Source organism: Chionomys nivalis, chromosome 10 (assembly GCF_950005125.1).
Source record: "Chionomys nivalis chromosome 10, mChiNiv1.1, whole genome shotgun sequence".
Classification (NCBI taxonomy): Eukaryota; Metazoa; Chordata; class Mammalia; order Rodentia; family Cricetidae; genus Chionomys; species Chionomys nivalis.
Genome location: NC_080095.1, coordinates 66,128,964 through 66,147,713, shown reverse-complemented (window position 1 = coordinate 66,147,713; position 18,750 = coordinate 66,128,964). Strand labels below are relative to the sequence as shown.

Sequence of the window (18,750 nt, the reverse complement as noted above, 5' to 3'; positions counted from 1 at the left end):
ATATCCGTGGTCACTGATAATTAAGGGTTCCTTCCTTAATATTAAAATAAAGTCTTTGTGTGGGTTTTATGGTTGGAGAATCAGGTGTTTTCATTAATATATGCCAGTCAGTGGCTTGTGAAACCCTTATCTGTGGCCACTGTGTGTAGCTTGTCAAACCCGTATCTGTGGCCACTGGCTGTTGCTTCACAGCCTAGAGCAAAACCTGAAAGCACTTTTCAATCACTAGGCTATGCCACCATCTCTAGAGTACAGAAATTTGAGGTATTAAATGGGACTATGGATCACTGACCTTCGGGTTTTGTGCTTGACAAGGTGTTCCTCCTAATGTGATCCCACTTTCTATCCCAGAAACATAAGACTCATGGCCAGGCAAAACAACATCGAGCTCACTGGTGTCTCTCCAGAAATGAAAGAAACTAAATTAAAACATAGCAAAACGTGCCTGGATTTTATGCTCCCCGTGAGAGGGAAAAACATCTGCCATAAACTGTATTTAAGCATGTTAGATGTAGTGTCAAGGTCTTGAGCTAGTGTTTCAGTCCACGTCTACAATAGGACAATTGTGATTGAGGTTTAGATCTGAGAAGAAAAATGTACTATTTCTATGAGTGATTACACAACACTGCTAGTATTTAAAATGAGGGGAGAGGTAATTAACAATACTGTACATCTCTTTAGGGCCAAGATCAGTCACTTGGTGTCTAATGTTTTCCCGGTATCCTTGGCTTATCCCAACAGTGGTGTATACCACCATCTCCTTTGTAAGCACTATCCAGCCAGCTCTGCTTCTGTGGTCCACTCCCTCAGCTTTGCCATCTGAAACAACCCTGCCTTCTGTGCAGGACCAGAAGAAGGGGTTGGTAGCTCTCCCAGATGACTTTTGGTTCACAGTCACCTTGGAATACATCCATACAGCTGTGGATGAAGGATAAGCTGTATCCATATCAATAACCCAGGAGCTTCCTAAAACAAAGACTCTTGGGTTCTAGATCCATAGAGCTAGAATATGGAGGGGCTCAGGGCTCCACCTTTGGGAAGTCTTGGAGGGATCTGGAGAGATTTAAGTAGCACTGACCTAAAATGCTCATGTCACAAATTAATCAGCCACTACATTGACTCGTGCTTTTGTGGTGGCCTCTTATTCTGCAGGGGTCTACAGTACTTCATAAACCCCTAGGGGACTGGGTACTTGCTGTAATTCCTCTATTCCTCCATAACCGCACAAGGTCTTACAAAGAAATGATCAGTAAGGTTTGACTGACTGATTAAATCTACAGGTTCAGCTCTTATTTGAGAAGCGCTCCTATTTCTGCTGTTTCCTTCTTCTGTCTTTCCTTCCATTTTCATGGAAGCTTGGTTAGTGCTTCAGTCCAGGGATTTGTGCTCCAAGTCAGCGCTGTCCAGAAGAAGCAAACTGCATGTGAAATTTAAAATGTTTTAGTAGCCACTTTTTAAAAACTAAATTAGTTTTATGTTCTCTCTCTCTCTCTCTCTCTCTCTCTCTCTCTCTCTCACACACACACACACACACACACACACACACTTTTTTGGCCTTGTTCTAAATCTTTAGGACCAGGTGCTGATTTTACACTTACCAGTTCATTATAGTTCAAAAGCAACGATATTCCATGTGTGTGGCTATCATGTCGGGGCTAGCACGGCTCTTGCAAAAATTCAAGAATAAGTGGTATAAGTGAGTATGTGATAAAATTTCAGTTTTAATCATGTGTAAGTAGCATGCTTTTCTGGTAAGATAGTACACTGAGTTCTCAGAAGGACATGTTCTCCTTTACGTGTGCCACATTGCCCTCCAGATATCCTAAGAATACACATTCCTCTTGGCTTCTGGGAAGACCCATTTCTTCCGGCAGATGTTCTTCACTTACCAGTTGTAATTATGTTCCATATTGTAACAAGACTAAGTTACAACCTGTTGTTAAAATGTGTGGGTTCGATGTATTCCTTTAAAACAGCACCTAAAGATGCACAGGGTACAGCCCCACTTCAGAGAAAATAACCGCCATAGTCGAAAGAGTTCCAGCTGCCAAAGTACAGCCATAGAAATGATGTGCCAAAGCCATCGTTCCCACATGACACCCAGGAGCTTCCCAAGATTTGCCTGAATACATCAACGAAGAAGGCTCTAGAAGGAACAGTAACTGTGCAACATCAGGGGACTTTATTCCTCCTTGTTCTTTCCTTTGGAGTAATACTCAAGTATCTTGATGTATCCCAACCACTAACTTTCTCCAGAAGCTAAGCTACTTAAGTCCCCTTGGCATTATCTGGAAAGAGAGGTTTTGAAAACTCTTTAGAAAGGCGTGGAAGAGATGAGCACTGTTTTTTTTTTTTTAAAACAGAGAGCCTGTGACATGCGCACATTGGTCCAGTCTGGGATACCAAGTTGTCGGCTGAGCAGGGGCCACCTTTTGGGTCGCTTTCTCTGGATGTAAGAATAAATTACTCTGTTCAGCTTACCTGGTTAGATTTCTGTTGCTTATATTTTATTCTCATATTTTTCCTTTCTCCCTTTTCTTTTAGTATCTTTAAGCATTATTCCTGAGCTCTTAGCAAGGAATGTCATTGATAATCCTTCATAGTGTGCCCCTTTAAAGCTCAAGAGTAATTAATTAGATTGTTTGTGTGCATTTTATTATTTATTATGGTTTATGTGATTATCATCTGTGTGCATTAACCATATCCAAGGTTTTAGTCATATAAGCCATGCTGTTTTACTGTGACTAGAATAAAATAAAAGTCACTCTGTATGAATTCTCAAAATCGAAAACTCAAGTCCAGAGTTATTATGGTTTCCCTAATCCAGTTACCATTCTCTGAGCTGAAAACTCTGTTAAATTCCAATCTTAATAAAAATTTTTGCCTTTGCTGCTGTTGTCGTTCACATGATCAAAAAGGGGAGGAGGGCAGATGTTAACTATGAGAATAATAACAATAACTAAACAAAACTCGAGGTGCGCCAATAGGGAAGGCTGTCTTTGCGAAGTGAATCCTGATTTAAATGGCAAATAGTGAGGCGTGGAAAATTTGAGGGTAATGGATTAACTATGCCAATATCAAGTATTTTATGTTGATTGGTCTCCTTACCACCAAGGTAATGAAGATGCTTTCAAGGTGACATCTTACTACCGGTTTGATCTTCAGAGAAAGAGGGATTGACCTCAGCGACTTTGTTGCTAATGCTCCTTTCCTTTTTTCTGTGATGTAACCTCCCCTGGTATCCCTTCCCTCCCCATGCCGTGATAAACACTGCAAAGCTGCCCTTTCCTGCTCCTCAGACACTTTAAAACTTCTGAACTCTGGCAACCTGGAAAAACAGGTTTTAAACTCTCCTGATTTAGTCACAAATCTCTGGCTCCTTCTTCTGATGGAGTGGCCACTCTGACAGAAACTCTCTGTTCTCTTCTTTGAGCTGGTGCCTCTTAGTAAAAGAGAAAGAATATCGATGTACCAAGACTGCCCTAAACCACTGCTTCCATAATGTGTCCTGGTATCAGTACACTTGGCCCATAATGATGAGGACTCGTTATGCTGCCTATCATTCATTGGCTGAAAATGGAAGAATCTCAAAGACCCTGCTGTCTGTTTTATACTGAGACCATTCCTGTAAGGATTTAAGCATTTTCACTTGGAATCTGGACTCTGCAGAAGTCCTCATAGGGCTTTTGTGAATACTTAGCAAACCATGTTAACTATGGACTGATAAGTTTACCCATCAGACCCTAGAGTCACAGAAGTACAGATACTACTACCCAGAGCCACTGTGCAAGTCTGAATGCATCTATGAAACTTTCTGTGTGTTCTTCCATTCCACAGTCTGTGGGACCCTTGTTCACTCTGGAAATGAGGGGGCATCTTGGTATTCCCCTGGCCCTACTCATCGGGTTCAGAACGGGTTTACAGTAAGGCTTGGCATGCTGCTGTTGCAAGTCGGATACTCTGGGGGTTATAGAAGAGTGAATAAAAACAGAAATAAAATGTAGTTGGCCTCGCCGATTCCCGCAGGGACCGAAATGTTTATTTCTGGAGATAAAATAAACACACCATGCGGTATCTTTCGGCGCACGCTCTTCTGAGGGAAAACTCTGGCAACGCATCTCTGAGCTGAGTGGGTTCGTTTTCTTATTTCATGACGCTGAAAGGGTTTTCGTTCCACCTCATCGTCCTGATACAGAACCTTTCTTTCTTCTTGTTCTACTAATTTATACACGTATTTCTGTAACAGACCCAAGGCTTTTATGTGTTTTTTCTTCCCTTCAGATAAGTCAGCAAACACATAGAATGAGACAGAGCAGTAAAGAACATCAACTCTCTGTCAAAACAGTTCATAAATATTCAGTAGAATTCTGCAATATGTAGGAAGCTATGAAGATGGCATTAAGATACCAGTAAATCCAAAGAAAACCTGTGCTAATCAAGCTATCATATCTTATTATATTTTATTCCCTTATCACTTTATTATCCTTCGGTAACACAAATGTGACCCCCAAAAAACTGCAAATCCTAACCTGCTATGGTGAGATAGAATTTCTACCTTATCCCAGGTCGGGCTTTTCAAACGAAGATGAGGTCTCTTGGCAGAGCTGATGGCTTAACCTAGGAGTTAGCTTCTAAGTCAGCTCCCACCAGCACAGTCTCCCTTGGGAGTGACTTCCAGACATCATTGGCGTCCCCTGTGGAGTTGGCCAAGATGGAAGAAGACCCAGTTGAGAGCACCAGTCATTAGTACTACAAGGTCCTCAGGAGATTTTTTTAAGTGTCTTCCAAAAGGATTATATATATTTCCACCTTAAATGGGAGGCCTTGAAAAATGTTTTTATGTAATAAAAATCATCCCTGTATTATTTCTTAGATGAAAATCTCTTAAAAAAAGAGATACCTGAAAAATGGGCTTTCTGATCTGACCTCAAAGCAGAATCCTCTCATGCGTTCCACAGTGGCGGTGACTTGGTGTCACTGCTGGTCCCTTACATGTACCAAACCTTCTTAGTTAAAGGGGCTCTGAACCCATGAGGATCCCTATCAGGACACTGTTATAGTTAAAGGGTGCATCGCTCACTCTAGAGGTTCAAACCATGCCTACCGACATGCTTGCTTGATGTTTGAAAGGACAAGAAATTCCTTGTCCTAGCTGCCAGCAGGGCACATGACCCCACATGGGAAAGTCAAACCATTATATAAATATATTTACGTTTTCCACAGAACTTCAGTTACAGGAGCAACTGTGTCTAGTGTGAAAATGTCTTGCAAGCTGATAGATCATGAAGTATATTTGAGGGAAAACTGTGTAGTTTAGTTTGATTGTGGGCTGCTGTCTGTCTGGAACACTGAATGGGGATATCTGGGCAGAAAGGGTTTGAGCAAAAGGAGATCTCCAGATAGGATTGCTTATTGCCCATCATCTGTCTGCTGCTGCCAATGCTCCTTTACTTTTTGTTTTGTTGTTGTTGTTTTTGTTGTTTTGTTTTTTACATGTTCTAAGCATTGCAAAGGAGTTCCCTTTTGACATTGCTTACCCCAGGCATGTGACACATGCCTGTAACGTGAACACCACGCAGGAGGATCATGAGTTCAGCACCAGTCTGAACTAGAAAGGTCCTATCTCAAAACCAAAAATAACAAAACAAGAACAACAAAATAGAGTCACTCAAGGGGGTAACATTAGACCTGGTGGTTGAAAGTAGAAATGGCCATGCCTCTTTCTCCTTCTCAAGCTTAGAAAACCATTCAAACAGACTCTGGGTCTGTTTCCGAAGCTGGACAAGTACAACCACCAAATGACTGATCTTACTCTAAAATGAAGAGGTTCTTAAATTTGCCTAAAATGTCACTTGAGCCCATCAGAGTACACCACTGAGGTAAAGGGCTACCATTTTCCATTGAGAAGATCTCAACAAAAGACTGAGGATACAAGTAACAAGTCATACCAGATGAAGCTACTCAAAGTTTTCACTGTTTGTGATCTGAAAGGGTGGGTCATCATTTGTGTAGAGTGTGTCTTGATTCAGATAACGAGGACCTGGGGTGTGAAAGTCAGAAACTGGACGGTTGTGCCATAGACTGGAAACAAAGGGGTCGAGGAAGATGACCACTGGACTGTTAAATGGATTCCTTAATGCCTGAGTTTCTCAGCACTTGTATAATTTCATCCTCAGTCAAATTCAGTTGGGGCTGTAAGAGAGGGTATAGTTACAAATGTGCCTGGCAAGGGTTTGCAGGGAATGATAACATTATGATGCTGTATTGAAACACATTTACAGACTAAGGTGTTACAATCATAATGCCAGAGATCACACTTGGGGGAACAAACAATTAGAGCTTGATCAAGTTAATCATAAATCAAAATGATTTTGTTTTTGATCTGACTCTCTACCCTTTTTGTTCGATAAACATCGGTGATAGCCCAGCAAGATAAGATGATGATTGGGATGTGTGACACCGTTGGTGACTGGTTACCCTTAAGTTGACCCCTGGTTACCCCCATATTTGTTCTGGTGTAGACAGCCTCCTTCTGGACTTACCTTAGGGCCAAGGGTCCAACCACAAAACATCCTGCGTCCCAAGAGACTGGCAGGCCACCTGTCTGTAGCCTTCTCCAGCTTCTGAGAACTCAGCATGCTCTTGTGCGCACCGCGAGGATGAAGGACAGAGGGTTTCAGAGTTCCTTGCTCAGTCTCTTGAGCTACAGGCGCCACTCAGGAAGTGAGAGCCACAGAAACGGACTCCACCCAGTTCTGTCGTGACCACTAGCCTTTTCCACTATTCAGGCTATGGAGGCATTTACAGGGCATTATTTTTCTTACACAGCGATTCCCCTACATGGTTTCATGGAGTTTTCAAAACAGAGCTGTGGGGCAAGTAAGCCGCGACTCGTCGCCTCTCTAAAGGCTCAGGCCCCATATCATCCCCAAGAACCAGATTAGCAGGGAGGACATCCACATGGAAGGCACTGAGAAAGGGACCCCATTGTCCCTCACAGCAGCTAGTCACCAGCTTTGCTCCAGAAGACTGGAGTCCAAGGAGGTTCCCGGGATTGCCCAAGGCCACACAGCTGGACAGGGGAACCTTGTGACCTCACAATCAGGTTACAACTCCAAACAGCCTGTGTCTCCCACCGTCCCTATGGCCTCGACTATAGCAGCCACCTGGAGGGTATGGCAGTGTCGTCCTCAGGGCCAACTCCTCCATCAATTCTAGGCTTTACTGTTTGGGTTTTCACTTTATTTTTAGTTGTGTATGTATATATATATATATATATATATATGTATGTATGTATGTATATGTATGTATGTATGTATATATACTATGTATGTGTATACATGAGAGTGTTGATTCGTGCTTATGAGTGCAGTAACCACAGAGGCCAGAGAGAACATCAGATCCCACTGGAAAGCGGGGTCACAAATTGTTGTGAGTTGCCAGGTCTTGAACTCAAGCTGCGTTCTCCAAGAGCAGTCCGTACCCTTAATTACTAAGCTGAGCCGTCTCTCTAGCACTGATATTAGGTTTTCAGTGTAAGCCTCCAGAAGGGCACTGAAGGTCATCCTTGCTGCTATATACAATATGTTTTGCTGTAACTTAACCTTGCTCTCTATATCAGGACACAGCTTCCTGGATGCAATAAGGCATGCTATGACTTAACCTTGCTCAGTATTTCAGAACGCAGCTTCCTAGGAAGGAAGGATCTCTAGGCAAAGCAAGTTGTAGAGACCTGGCTACTTCTCTGTAGAGCTGGTTGACAGGAATATTCAATAACCAGCACCCTAAATATTTCACTGGGGTTTTCACCTTTTGGCAGTCTGTGGTATATGTATCTGAGGGTCCGCAGAAAGATGGCTGCAGACACTAGGATGTGCAAAGATCCTGGTCGGACTCCATGTGCAGCGAATGACTTCCTCATATCCACTAATCCCCAAACAAAATAACCATCAAGAAATATTAAAACACACATTTTATTAGTTTCATTTAATGTCTTAATTGCGCCAAGTCAGTTTACCCGTTTATTACTGTGTGAAGTGGTTAGAGGCAAGGCGCACATTAAAGGGATTATTTCCGTGTAATCACCCCCTCCCAGAGGGTAGGAGCTGATCACCGTGAATCCCGATGTGCTCTCTGTCACAAGACCGAGTGGAGGAGATAGGTACTGTAAGATGATACAGCTCAGTAGCCGAGTAAGACGGTAGGAGAGGCTAATCTAATCGCTGCAGAAAGTACCTCATTTTCGGGAAAAGTTGGGCGAGGCTTTTTCGGGAAGAGCTATTACCCAAACTGAATTTTGCCTTCTCTGTTCCTGGTTCTGCCTCTGCTAATTGATAGATGTTGAAGGTGTGTTGCCTGTTAAGACTTCAATCAAATGGTGTCTGGGAGTAGATGTGATCATCTTACAAGGGACTTGCAGTGCCGAGGGTAATAGATCTGAGCGTTCCGCTCTCCGTGACAGTTTATCCTCCCTTCCTTCCCAGCAGGAGAGATTTGGTAGAGTTTAGAGAGATGCCGGCTATTGCACAGGAAAGAGAAATGAGGTAGGAAGAGGTTTCGGTGGGAGAGTACACGTCAAGAAACTGGATGCTTTACAAACCCATGGCACAAAGAGCTGGCCTGAGCCCGTCTCGCTCAAAGGACAGAGAAAGCCATTAGTGACCCAAGGAGAACTTTCTCCTGTCCTGCTCCTGACCTGCCTCCCCCTGCTGCAATACCTACGAGGCAGGACGTTCTGTTAGGAGCATTTCAGCTGGCCTCAGGAAGAGATAAAAGTCTGAGCTCTCTGAGAGGTGAAAGGTAAGGCCAGTCCTTGCCGGCACCTTCTGCCTATACCCCACGCTGTGACCCAGACTCACAGACCAGGTCTGCCGGCACTGAGATATACAGGCCTCTCTTCCACTGTTTCATATTCATCCGCTGTACTTGGAGGCAGCCTTGCTCAAAGAGTACACAAAATAAAAACCCTTTTTAAAGCCCTCAAGGAGCTCTGTACCATGTATTTTATTAGATTGAAAGCAAAACAAGCTGATACCAGCAGAAAAAAAATGTCTGCTTCAGACCCCAGCTGACCTCTTTTGCATGGAAAATTCTCCATATGATTACAGAGCTAATGAGTGATATTTAATGAAAACATCATGCCTTTGCATATATTTGTAAGTGGCACTTTGTACATTTAAATTTACATAGAAATAAGAGGATATTTTTTTAATCTTAGAAATCTGTGTATTTAAAAGAAAGACTGGCCTGCTGTCTCTAGCTGTTTCTGAAATGGTTTTTATACAAAGCACAAACTTCTCAGCATGAAAACTGTAGGTCTCAGTCAATCATCCAGTTGACACCAAACATACAAGTATTTGATGATGCGTGGATAAAACAGCTGAACACAAGGCAGACTTGTCCGCATTTCACAGAATGCTTTGGCCCTATGCAAACAACACTGTATGAGGGGAAAACTGGGCTAAACAATTGCTAAATAAATACATGTGGGGGAAAAAAATATCATTTCCCTCCCAAGAATCCTGAAGTAGCTGAAATGGAGACTTGGAGTCGGAATTGCTGCTGGGGCCCAGAGTGTTTCCTTTCTGCCTCCGAATCTGCATCGCTGTGCTACTGCACTGAACGCAGAAAAGCCCATGACACCTCTCTCTCCATTTCTCTCCCTCTCCAGGTGGAGCTGACAGGAAGCAGCGTCTTTGACTATGTCCACCCTGGGGACCACGTGGAGATGGCAGAGCAGCTGGGCATGAAGCTCCCGCCTGGGCGGGGCCTCCTCTCGCAGGGCACCGCAGAGGACGCCGCCAGCTCGGCCTCTTCCTCCTCTCAGTCAGAGACCCCTGAGCCAGGTGGGAATTGGGTTTCAATGTGTTTGCAGTTGGCGGTTGGTGGGCAGGACCTTCGCCGAATGAGTGTGCCCGAGGTCCCCGTGTGCAGAGACTATAAATAGGACGAAGGGTATTTAAGAATTCCGTGCAGCTTTCAACCCCATGCAGTAATTAAATAAGGAAGAGATTTGAAAATAAGGAGACATTTTAATAAGTGTAATCCAGAGATCTTATTTCAGTTGAACAATGCATCCAGAAGGTCCAAGCGCCTCTGGTTTCTCTTTCAAATTACTAGAAGGAGATCTGCTGGTTTGGAACAGCCTCTCCCCTTTATTCCTACACATTTATTTATTATTCAGCAAAATCTACCCTCTGGCAGAGGCATCTTGAATATTACCTTGTAGAGAATTAAAAGTGTTAGGGATTTGCAGAAATCTTGGTTTCTTTTATTTTTCTTTTAAGCATCAGAAGGGTACTTGAAAGATGTGAACAGATAAATTAAGGCTAAAAGGAAAACAGAAATGGCTACATTTTCCACTGCCTTTCCACCCTCAGTATTTAATTAGATCAATTGTATAGAGGAATGAACAGAGGTGACAGCCCTCATTGGGATTCCTTCCAGGACTCTTATAGACTTTGCATTCAGAATGTTCCCATTTTCATTGTGTTGTACTGATGATAATTTAAGTATTAGGGGAAAATCCATTTATAAATTAAACAAAATGACTTGATATCCATCAGTCCCCTAGTTCATCAAGCTGTTCAAACACGGGAAAGATTGGCTGGTCGGCCCGGGTCTTCCGAGAGCGCTGGTAATTAGATCTGCGAAGGATTTATTCTTTGCTGATTGGGGCTTTAAATTAATTGAAGTTCCACATTTGTGGTTTTGTCCTTTTTGTACTTTTTTAGAGGAGATATTTCATATTCTTGTGTGGTGGAGTGCTTGGCCAAGCAGCAGTGGTTTAAATGTTAATTTTTCTCATGAGAAGTTTAAGATTTTTAATGAATCAAGGCCTGATTTCAAGTGCAAAGTTTTATTTGCTTACTTGAGAAGTTATTTTGCACTCTTCAAAGATGCCTGTGTTTGAAACCACTTGATCTGTAGTTCTAAAGCAGAATTCGCAACACACAAGCATTGTGTTAGAGAGGAAAATGAAAAACGCTGCCTTGAGATTAATATTAGAATGAACTACATATTTCAAGAAAATAATTTGTCCTGTCTAGAACTAATCACAATATGTGTATTCACAGGGAAAAAAAAAAAGATTGCCTATTTTGGAAATATTTTGACTCCATATATAGAACCAAATCCATGTTTTCCCATGAAGTTAAGGCATATCCCCTGCCAGGGCAGGGTGTTCATTATTTATAGTGTTGGTGGGTATCCTCCAGTCAGCTTCACACATGAGAAAGGAAAATGTTTAAGACCGCTCTTTGCCCTTCAAAGTGAAAACAGCTTTCTGGGGGAAGCCATGTATTCTTTATATCATAGCTCAGCGGCTTTACTGAATGGATATGTCAGCGAGATAATTGACACTGCTTTGCCATTGTTCAGACATCCCTAGCTGTGGGTGCAGGAGAAGCAGCATTTGAGAAGGGCTTTGCGTTCATTCGTTCTGAAGACAGATCAGGGAGCCTTGGTTCCTCGTGACCCGGTGTACAGGAATTTGAATTTAAAAGCTGTCGTTTAAAGGAAGGTCTTGGGATCGTGGATTCTGTGTCTGTGAGTCACAAACTTGACTTCAGGATCTTCTCGGTCATTTTAGCACAAATTCCAGCATCAGCAGCAACACCAACAGGTGTCTCTGTTATCTCCTGGCGTGAAGCTGGTGAGTTAGTAAAGCTGCCCGCCCCTACTGCTGAGCAGTTTCTAGCAAAGTTAGCCCTGGCTTGAAGCACACGTCTCCCATCTCCTTCACTGGAACTTCACGCCGTATCTCAGATGGTGCCCTGCTCCTTACTGTAGACCCCCAACTGTGTCATATGAGAGACATCAAGGCCCCCCTTTCTGCTGCTCCCAGGTGAGACCACAGATTCCACAGCCACACATCCATTTACTGGTGTGTTCTTCAGAACCTCATCCCCCACACCATCTTCTCTTGCCTGGGTTGTAGTTTGTTGATGACCCTCTAACAGTATACATGCTTCTAGGAACTGAGCACAGCTCTTTAGATGCTTGATGACCGTTTCAAAGAGAACTGTCACCTTTTTGCTTCGGATAATGAGCTCTGTTAATGCAACGCAAGGTTAAATTGTATGTAGCTGGAAGCCAGATCACCTCCTCCACTCACCTGGAGTTTGCTGTTCCTCCAGACAGGTCTTTAGGGTGGTCTGTTTCCTGAAAGAGCCGTTGGAAGTGGAAAAAAGGACAGCCTTTAAACTGGCTCTGCTAGGGCTCACAGCAAACCCAGATAAGCATTCTAAGGAAAGACATTGATAAACCCCACGCCTTCTATAAGAGCATTAATATGCCCAGAACAGCTCTTGGCACCCTGGAGCTCTGCCCTCACTTGTTACTCCTTCTAGACAACTGGAGGCCACAGCTGGCCTTCTCAAAGGGCTCACTCCTGTGCCCGTCACCATGATCCTCTCCTTCTGACCTACTCTATCATTTACGTCAACAACTGCTTGAAAGGCACTGACTTGGCCTTCCTGCAGCCATTCCCACTCAACACCCATGAAACTCTGCTTTTCCCCACCACTTAAGGATGAGAGCCCATCAGCTATGTTCTCATAGGAAAGGGCTCCTTTCCTAGATGGTGAATGTGACTCCTGCCATCAGGGAATGCCAATCCATTTTAGCCCTACAGGTCTATAGAAGTTGGTTATTTTCCATTCTGGCTTAGAAACACAGTTAGGTTAACTACTCAGATACTGAAAAGCAGCATAGGGTGCTACCTGGGATGAAATATCTCCACTAATACGGACGATTGCTCAAAGGGAATTGCTTTAAAAGAACATGTCAGGCACTATGTCCCGAAGCTGCTATGATTCCCAACAGCTGAAAGAATTTTAACAAGATTTCCTAATTCTTAATAACACGAGGGAGCATTTTTGGAGATTCTTGTTCACTGTCTTGTAATGTTCTAAACTCTGGTGAAGCGCAGATTCCTTTCTACATCCTGGTGAAATTTGATTGGAATGGATATCAATATATGGTTATTATGGAGATGAAAGGACTAGCGGGTAAGGGATTTTTCAGGCATCCTGTTGTGTGCAGTATAGCATTACTAAATGACTAAAATCTAAATAAGACTTGGCATTGTGATGAAAGGAAGTCAGTGAATAAAGCCATTTCGGGGCAGCACCCCTGGGCCATGGTGGGAACTCTGATTCCATGAGCTGCCAAGCATCTGAGTCTGTTTTCTTGAATCAGTCTGAAGATAAAGGGGGAGGGGGAGCAGGCATCTGTTGACTTGACAGCAAACCCAAATAAACATTTTACCCGTGTGCACATTTACAGGTAGTTTAGTAAATATATTATTTCCTTTGGAGAAATCTTAAGTCAAGCATTGGAAAAATAAGTGGGCACTCCGGCTTTTAGAAGCCCCCATTTACCTGAGCGCCTTTTCTTGGGAGGCACATCAGAATATTCTGTAAGAGACTGCCCTTCATCATCCAGCAGGCAGTCATTTCTCTTCTCCTGCAAGCTGTGACGACATGGGAGCACAGAGCCTCTGTGCACACTGTTGGGATGGTGTATCTTCACTGTCTAGATCTGTCTGTGCTTCTTCACTGCTCTTAATGGTTCTGCATCTTGGGATTACAAGTCCTATCTTTTCATAAATCTCAATACTGTGCCCTTGGAATGCTTGGTAAACAGAAAAGCAGCTTCTCCCAGAAGTCTTGAAGGAACTTTAAAAATCTCCTGTTTTGAAGACAGAATAATTTTCCTTGAGATACCATAAAATGGTATTTCTGCTTGTCCTTGTTAATATAACAGCTTTTACAATTATAAATTCAATTCAGAGTCATCATGAAACCTTTAGAATATGCAGAAGAGACAGGGAAAGGCCAACCAGTGCTATTTAGTAGTAACTACATTCGTACATGGGCACTACACAGCCTTCTAGACTTCTTCTTTCTTCCTGTACATAGGATATCTTCCTGTGGGGGTATATACATAGGATATCTTCCTGTAGGCGTATATACATAGGATACCTTCCTGTAGGCGTATATACATAGGATACCTTCCTGTAGGCGTATATACATAGGATACCTTCCTGTAGGTGTATATACATAGGATACCTTCCTGTAGGCGTATATACATAGGATACCTTCCTGTAGGCGTATATACATAGGATACCTTCCTGTAGGCGTATATACATAGGATACTTTCCTGTAGGTGTATATACATAGGATAACTTCCTGTAGGGGTATATACATAGGATACCTTCCTGTAGGCGTATATACATAGGCATATATATATGATATCTTCCTATAGGCATATATACATGGGAAGGAAGCTCAGCAGAGTATGTTGCTTGGCTTTTGTCTTATATATTTTCCTAAGATCCTGACATCCATCCTTCTAGTAACCTGATTTTTCGTGTAACCTCACAAGCATCTTTCTGTATCACATTTCTCTATTTAAACTGAGGTATCCTCTGTCTCGAGCAGTTCACCTCCTATGAGATAGCAATCAGTGCCTGCCTTGGGCCTCTGTCAGGAGCCGCAGGCCCGGGTCCTGCTTGGGAAGAACTCAGTGAGGACAAGAACTTCTTGTTGTTTCCTGGGTGGGTGTACGTTGGTAGGAGGAGAAATCAATACTATAGGATTTAGAGAAGTTGGCGAAACATATGAGACAGTATTCGGGGTGAAGGATAGCTATGGTAGCATCGCTAACCACTGTTGCCTAAAACATCGGCTACCGTGTTTTCTCTCAAATTTCAGGTAGAATCTAGTGTACACCATAGGCTCAGAAGGTAACCACTGGTCTAATCTCTGTGCCTGCAATGCCTCTTCTATGACCTGAAGGCTGTAAAGGATGGAAAAACGAAGCAGGGGGTGTTTGTCTAAATGGAAATGACCTTCATTTTCTGTGCGTATCTCGATGCCATGGTAAATTTGATCAACTCCTCAGATTATAGAACAGGGACTTAAATTTTAACATGACTGGATGATTTTCCAAAAGATAAGAAAATTAGAGAAGCAAATGGCAAGCAATCACAATAAAAAATACAAACTTATCTAAAGATCAGGTCAATGTTTTACTGGTTGGATATGTGTGAATTATTGGCCATCTGGTTTGGGTAGGGTTTTTTGCTTTTTTTCGGTTTGATTTAGTTTGGTTCTTATCGATGAATTGAATTTAGACATTGGACAGGGGAGACCATCTCAGTAACCTCACATCCAGCCCCAGTCCCCTGACAATGTGACTGTATCCACAGCACTGTCTGCTATACTGCAAATGTCAAACAGAAGGTGTAATGGATTTAATATTAGCGCTAGCCAAGGTGTTGAGGGAGCTGTTAATAATGTCACTCCAGTTATTGATCTGAAGCCTTTAAAAATCAGAGCAAAGTGAGAGATCCTGTGCTGGGGACAGGCACCAGTGAGTGGTTTTTATTGCTGATCTGTTTCTACATACAGAGGGAAGGCTCTGGAATTGTGTTATTGCCATTAATCTGTGGGTGATAATTTTGGAGTTCTTGTATGGTAAGATAATATCGTGGGGACCGTCCTGGATGTTAATGGTTAGAACAAGCCCTTGTAGCCATAAGCAAATCTCATGTCTTGCATGATGACTGCAGCATGGGTACAAGTTGTCACACAATAGGGTCCTAGCACAGTGACAGAGCTGGAGCCCCTGGAATTGTGCACAGGAAACTCTACGGCACTCTTCTTAAGATAACCCTTGGCACGACTAAGTTAAGATAAAAATGGATTTTGTCCCTGCAGTTCGGGACCTCTTCAGGAAGTCAGTCCTTCCATCTTAATGGCAGTCTGTATACAATAAAATCCCCGTTTTCTATAGTCCCAAACTAATAAGTGAAATCAAAAATTCTAATTTATATTGAATGTTTGTCAAACTATAAATACGCATTTAATTTCCAGCGTAAACAGAGATAAATCCATCAGCTGGTGCGGTCCAGTCCTCTCTGCTGGACTGAATATCAAGTGTTGTCACTGGAGTGCTAACATTTAACATTAGGAACACATTCACAGTCCCTAACCTTACTTGTCACCTGTTAATTCCCAGGTGCCCATGCATACAACAAGTATCATAGACACACCCCAGCAAAACTAATATTTTAGTTTCCCAAAGAGATCAACATGTTGGGGTAAGTTGAGCTTCTTATACAAAATTATATCTCCAATATGATTTCTTATTTTTAACCATGACATTGTTATTTCGAAATAAAATCTAAATTATCTTCGTGGAAGTCGTGAATGCAATGCACACTGTAAAAAGAAGTCATTCATAAGCTCAGTACTCGAGAGGAACAGAGTTTTTGAACATTTGAGGCCAGCGAGGTCTGTTTGGTGAGAACAAGGCTGGCCTAGGTTATACAGCACCCCATCTCCAAAGAAAGGAAATGAGAACAGCAGCCAGTGGTTTGACTGGGTACTGGCTAATGTGCTTGCCAAATTTAGAGGCATTCCCTTACCTCAAAAAAAAAAAAAAAAAAAAAGCTTCCTCGATGGAGTACCATTTTTTCCCTGCAGAAGTCAGGCTATATTTAAATGTCACCTTTATCTCCAAGCAAGCTAAACAAGACCACCTAGAACACACCACCAAAGGGAATATATCCTGCCCTGCTCTGCCCCACCCTTTTCTGGCAGTCAGACATAGGTCCATCTACCACCTTAATTGTGTTTGCCCACGCTGTGCTGCTTGTCAGCCCATGGTATGGACACTTGCAAACCTGGCTTATAATTTCAGAATCTTGCCAGGGGCAACTTAAGAAAAATAAATCAAAATATTCTTAATATTCATCCCACCAGGCCCTTCTGGCCCACCTTTCCTAAGTGCTGCTCTTCCAGGTCAGCTCTGGGGACAGACATGTGTAGCACCAGGCATCCTTTGGGACCTGGTACTGGGACTTTGAAGTCAGTGCTGGTGATCCCTTCCCACAGAAGACAGTCTCTCTTCCAGTCCAATCGCAACTCTAAATACCACTCTGGAACTAACTTTCCCTTCCAAAGCTGATACATACATGGCTTTTATGAAAATTAATACAATGGTATTTTCAGGGTCCATTTTATTCACTAACAGAAACAAAGACCAAAATAATAAAATAGATTTACTCAGTGGATCCCTGTGTATAGTCGCATGTATGAATGTATTTGTATGCATGCATATTTTCTCCTAACGCAATCTAGCAAAAAGGTTTAGGAAATCAACTCTTAAACCCATTTTTTTTTGTAAGTTCCCTTAAATAGCTTTCCAGGTTGTAATTTTTACTTCCATTTACCTATAATGATGAGGGGTACATTTCTCAAGTTTCTAAAATGGAACCTAATACAAGTTGTTAATGATGACATGTTTTGCCCATTAAAAAAATGTGGATGTCTTTGTCACTGGATAATTAAAAATTATAGATTCTACAGCTGTTGCTTTGAAGAAAGCACAGGTTATTTGCTTTTAATACATATCACTGCACAGAAATTTCATCCCTGTCCAAATTATACAGTTCTGAATTCTTCATCTGCACTAAACAGCAGCCGTACAAAGGATCAGTTACCTGGCATTGACTGAGCTTTGCAGGGTGCACACACCAGAAGAGGCAGAACTGGCTGGAAACCATTTCCACCCCTAGTGAGCAATTTACTCATGATTGCTTGGGGAAAATACTGGAAATATTGCTTCTGTGTAAAGTTTGCAACTTCCAGTTGTCAGCTCTTTGCCAAGCAGTTATTCCCAAGTGTGGCTTTTGTGCACAATCCGCTCTGGCCACTGTGATCATGGTGGCATGCCTACCCTGCTTTGGTGTATGCAGAGCAGAGCAACTGCTAATTACAGGAGTTAATTCACACAGTATTCCTCGGAGGCAGGTCAGTGTGCTACCCTTGTTCTACAGCTTGGGGGAAGTGATAGAAATTCTAAGTGGCTTGCCCCAAGCCACGCAGGTTAGGTTTAGCAGCCAAGATTAAAAGAAAGGGTGCAATATTAATGTTGAAGTAAGTGGGGAGCCAGGGAATAGATGGGGGGAAATGAGATGGCAACATGGTAGGAATCAAACCAGAGGAATTTTCTCCAAAGAGATTCAAAGTCCAAAGAGAAACCTAATTATCCCCTTATACATATTGTACATATACATACATATACACTGAGCTAAAATACTTTTTAGTAATAGAGTTTCTTAGTAGGGGAAAATCCACCTAGTCTTTTTCTTTGCTTTCATGTCTGCAATGAAAATCTTAATGCCACAGTGAACATATGAACAAAATATAGGCAAGATTCAACCCGTGTTCCACGTTCACTGGGTGACCCCAGGCAGGAGTGCAATCAAAATTGTGTGCTCTCAAAATTGTGTGTGCAGCTTGACTCTATCTCAGCCAGTGCTGGGCATGGCTCTGGGCAACTTCCTCAGCCCCTTCATCCAGGACAAGTCACGAAGGCAGACTGAGATAGACAAAGGACAACAGTGTCCGTCAGGAGCTAGCCATGGCCTGGAGGTATCTTCTGCTAATGAGATACAATTCTTGTTCCTATTGAATATCAAGTTTCAGACATTATATGAAACGCTGAGGATACAAAGATACAGTCCTCTGCATTCCAACAGCTGACCATTTTGTGGCGGGAACATATGAGAACATTACACAGAGCATGCGTGAGGAGAAGGCATGCCTTGGTGAACCCTGACTCTCAGAGTCTTTGCTCACTGTTACCAGAGTCCATGTTTGCTTATGCTCCTTTCTCCCATCAGGTGACTTTACCTAAGGCTTCCAGAGGCATGGGTCTGAGAGAATGTGAGTCCCC

The 18,750-nt window shown here is 42.7% G+C and overlaps 1 protein-coding gene across 11 annotated transcripts in view; it reads left to right on the top strand.

Annotated features, from left to right (window-relative positions):
• The window catches only part of Npas3 (neuronal PAS domain protein 3), an 819,740-nt gene that overhangs the window by 690,758 nt on the left and 110,232 nt on the right, over positions 1 to 18,750 (top strand). For all 11 annotated transcript variants that reach the window (XM_057783322.1, XM_057783323.1, XM_057783321.1 and 8 more), the window contains one exon: positions 9,671 to 9,845. In XM_057783322.1, the coding sequence (XP_057639305.1) occupies positions 9,671 to 9,845 (175 nt within the window). The remainder of the gene's footprint in view (positions 1 to 9,670; positions 9,846 to 18,750) is intronic.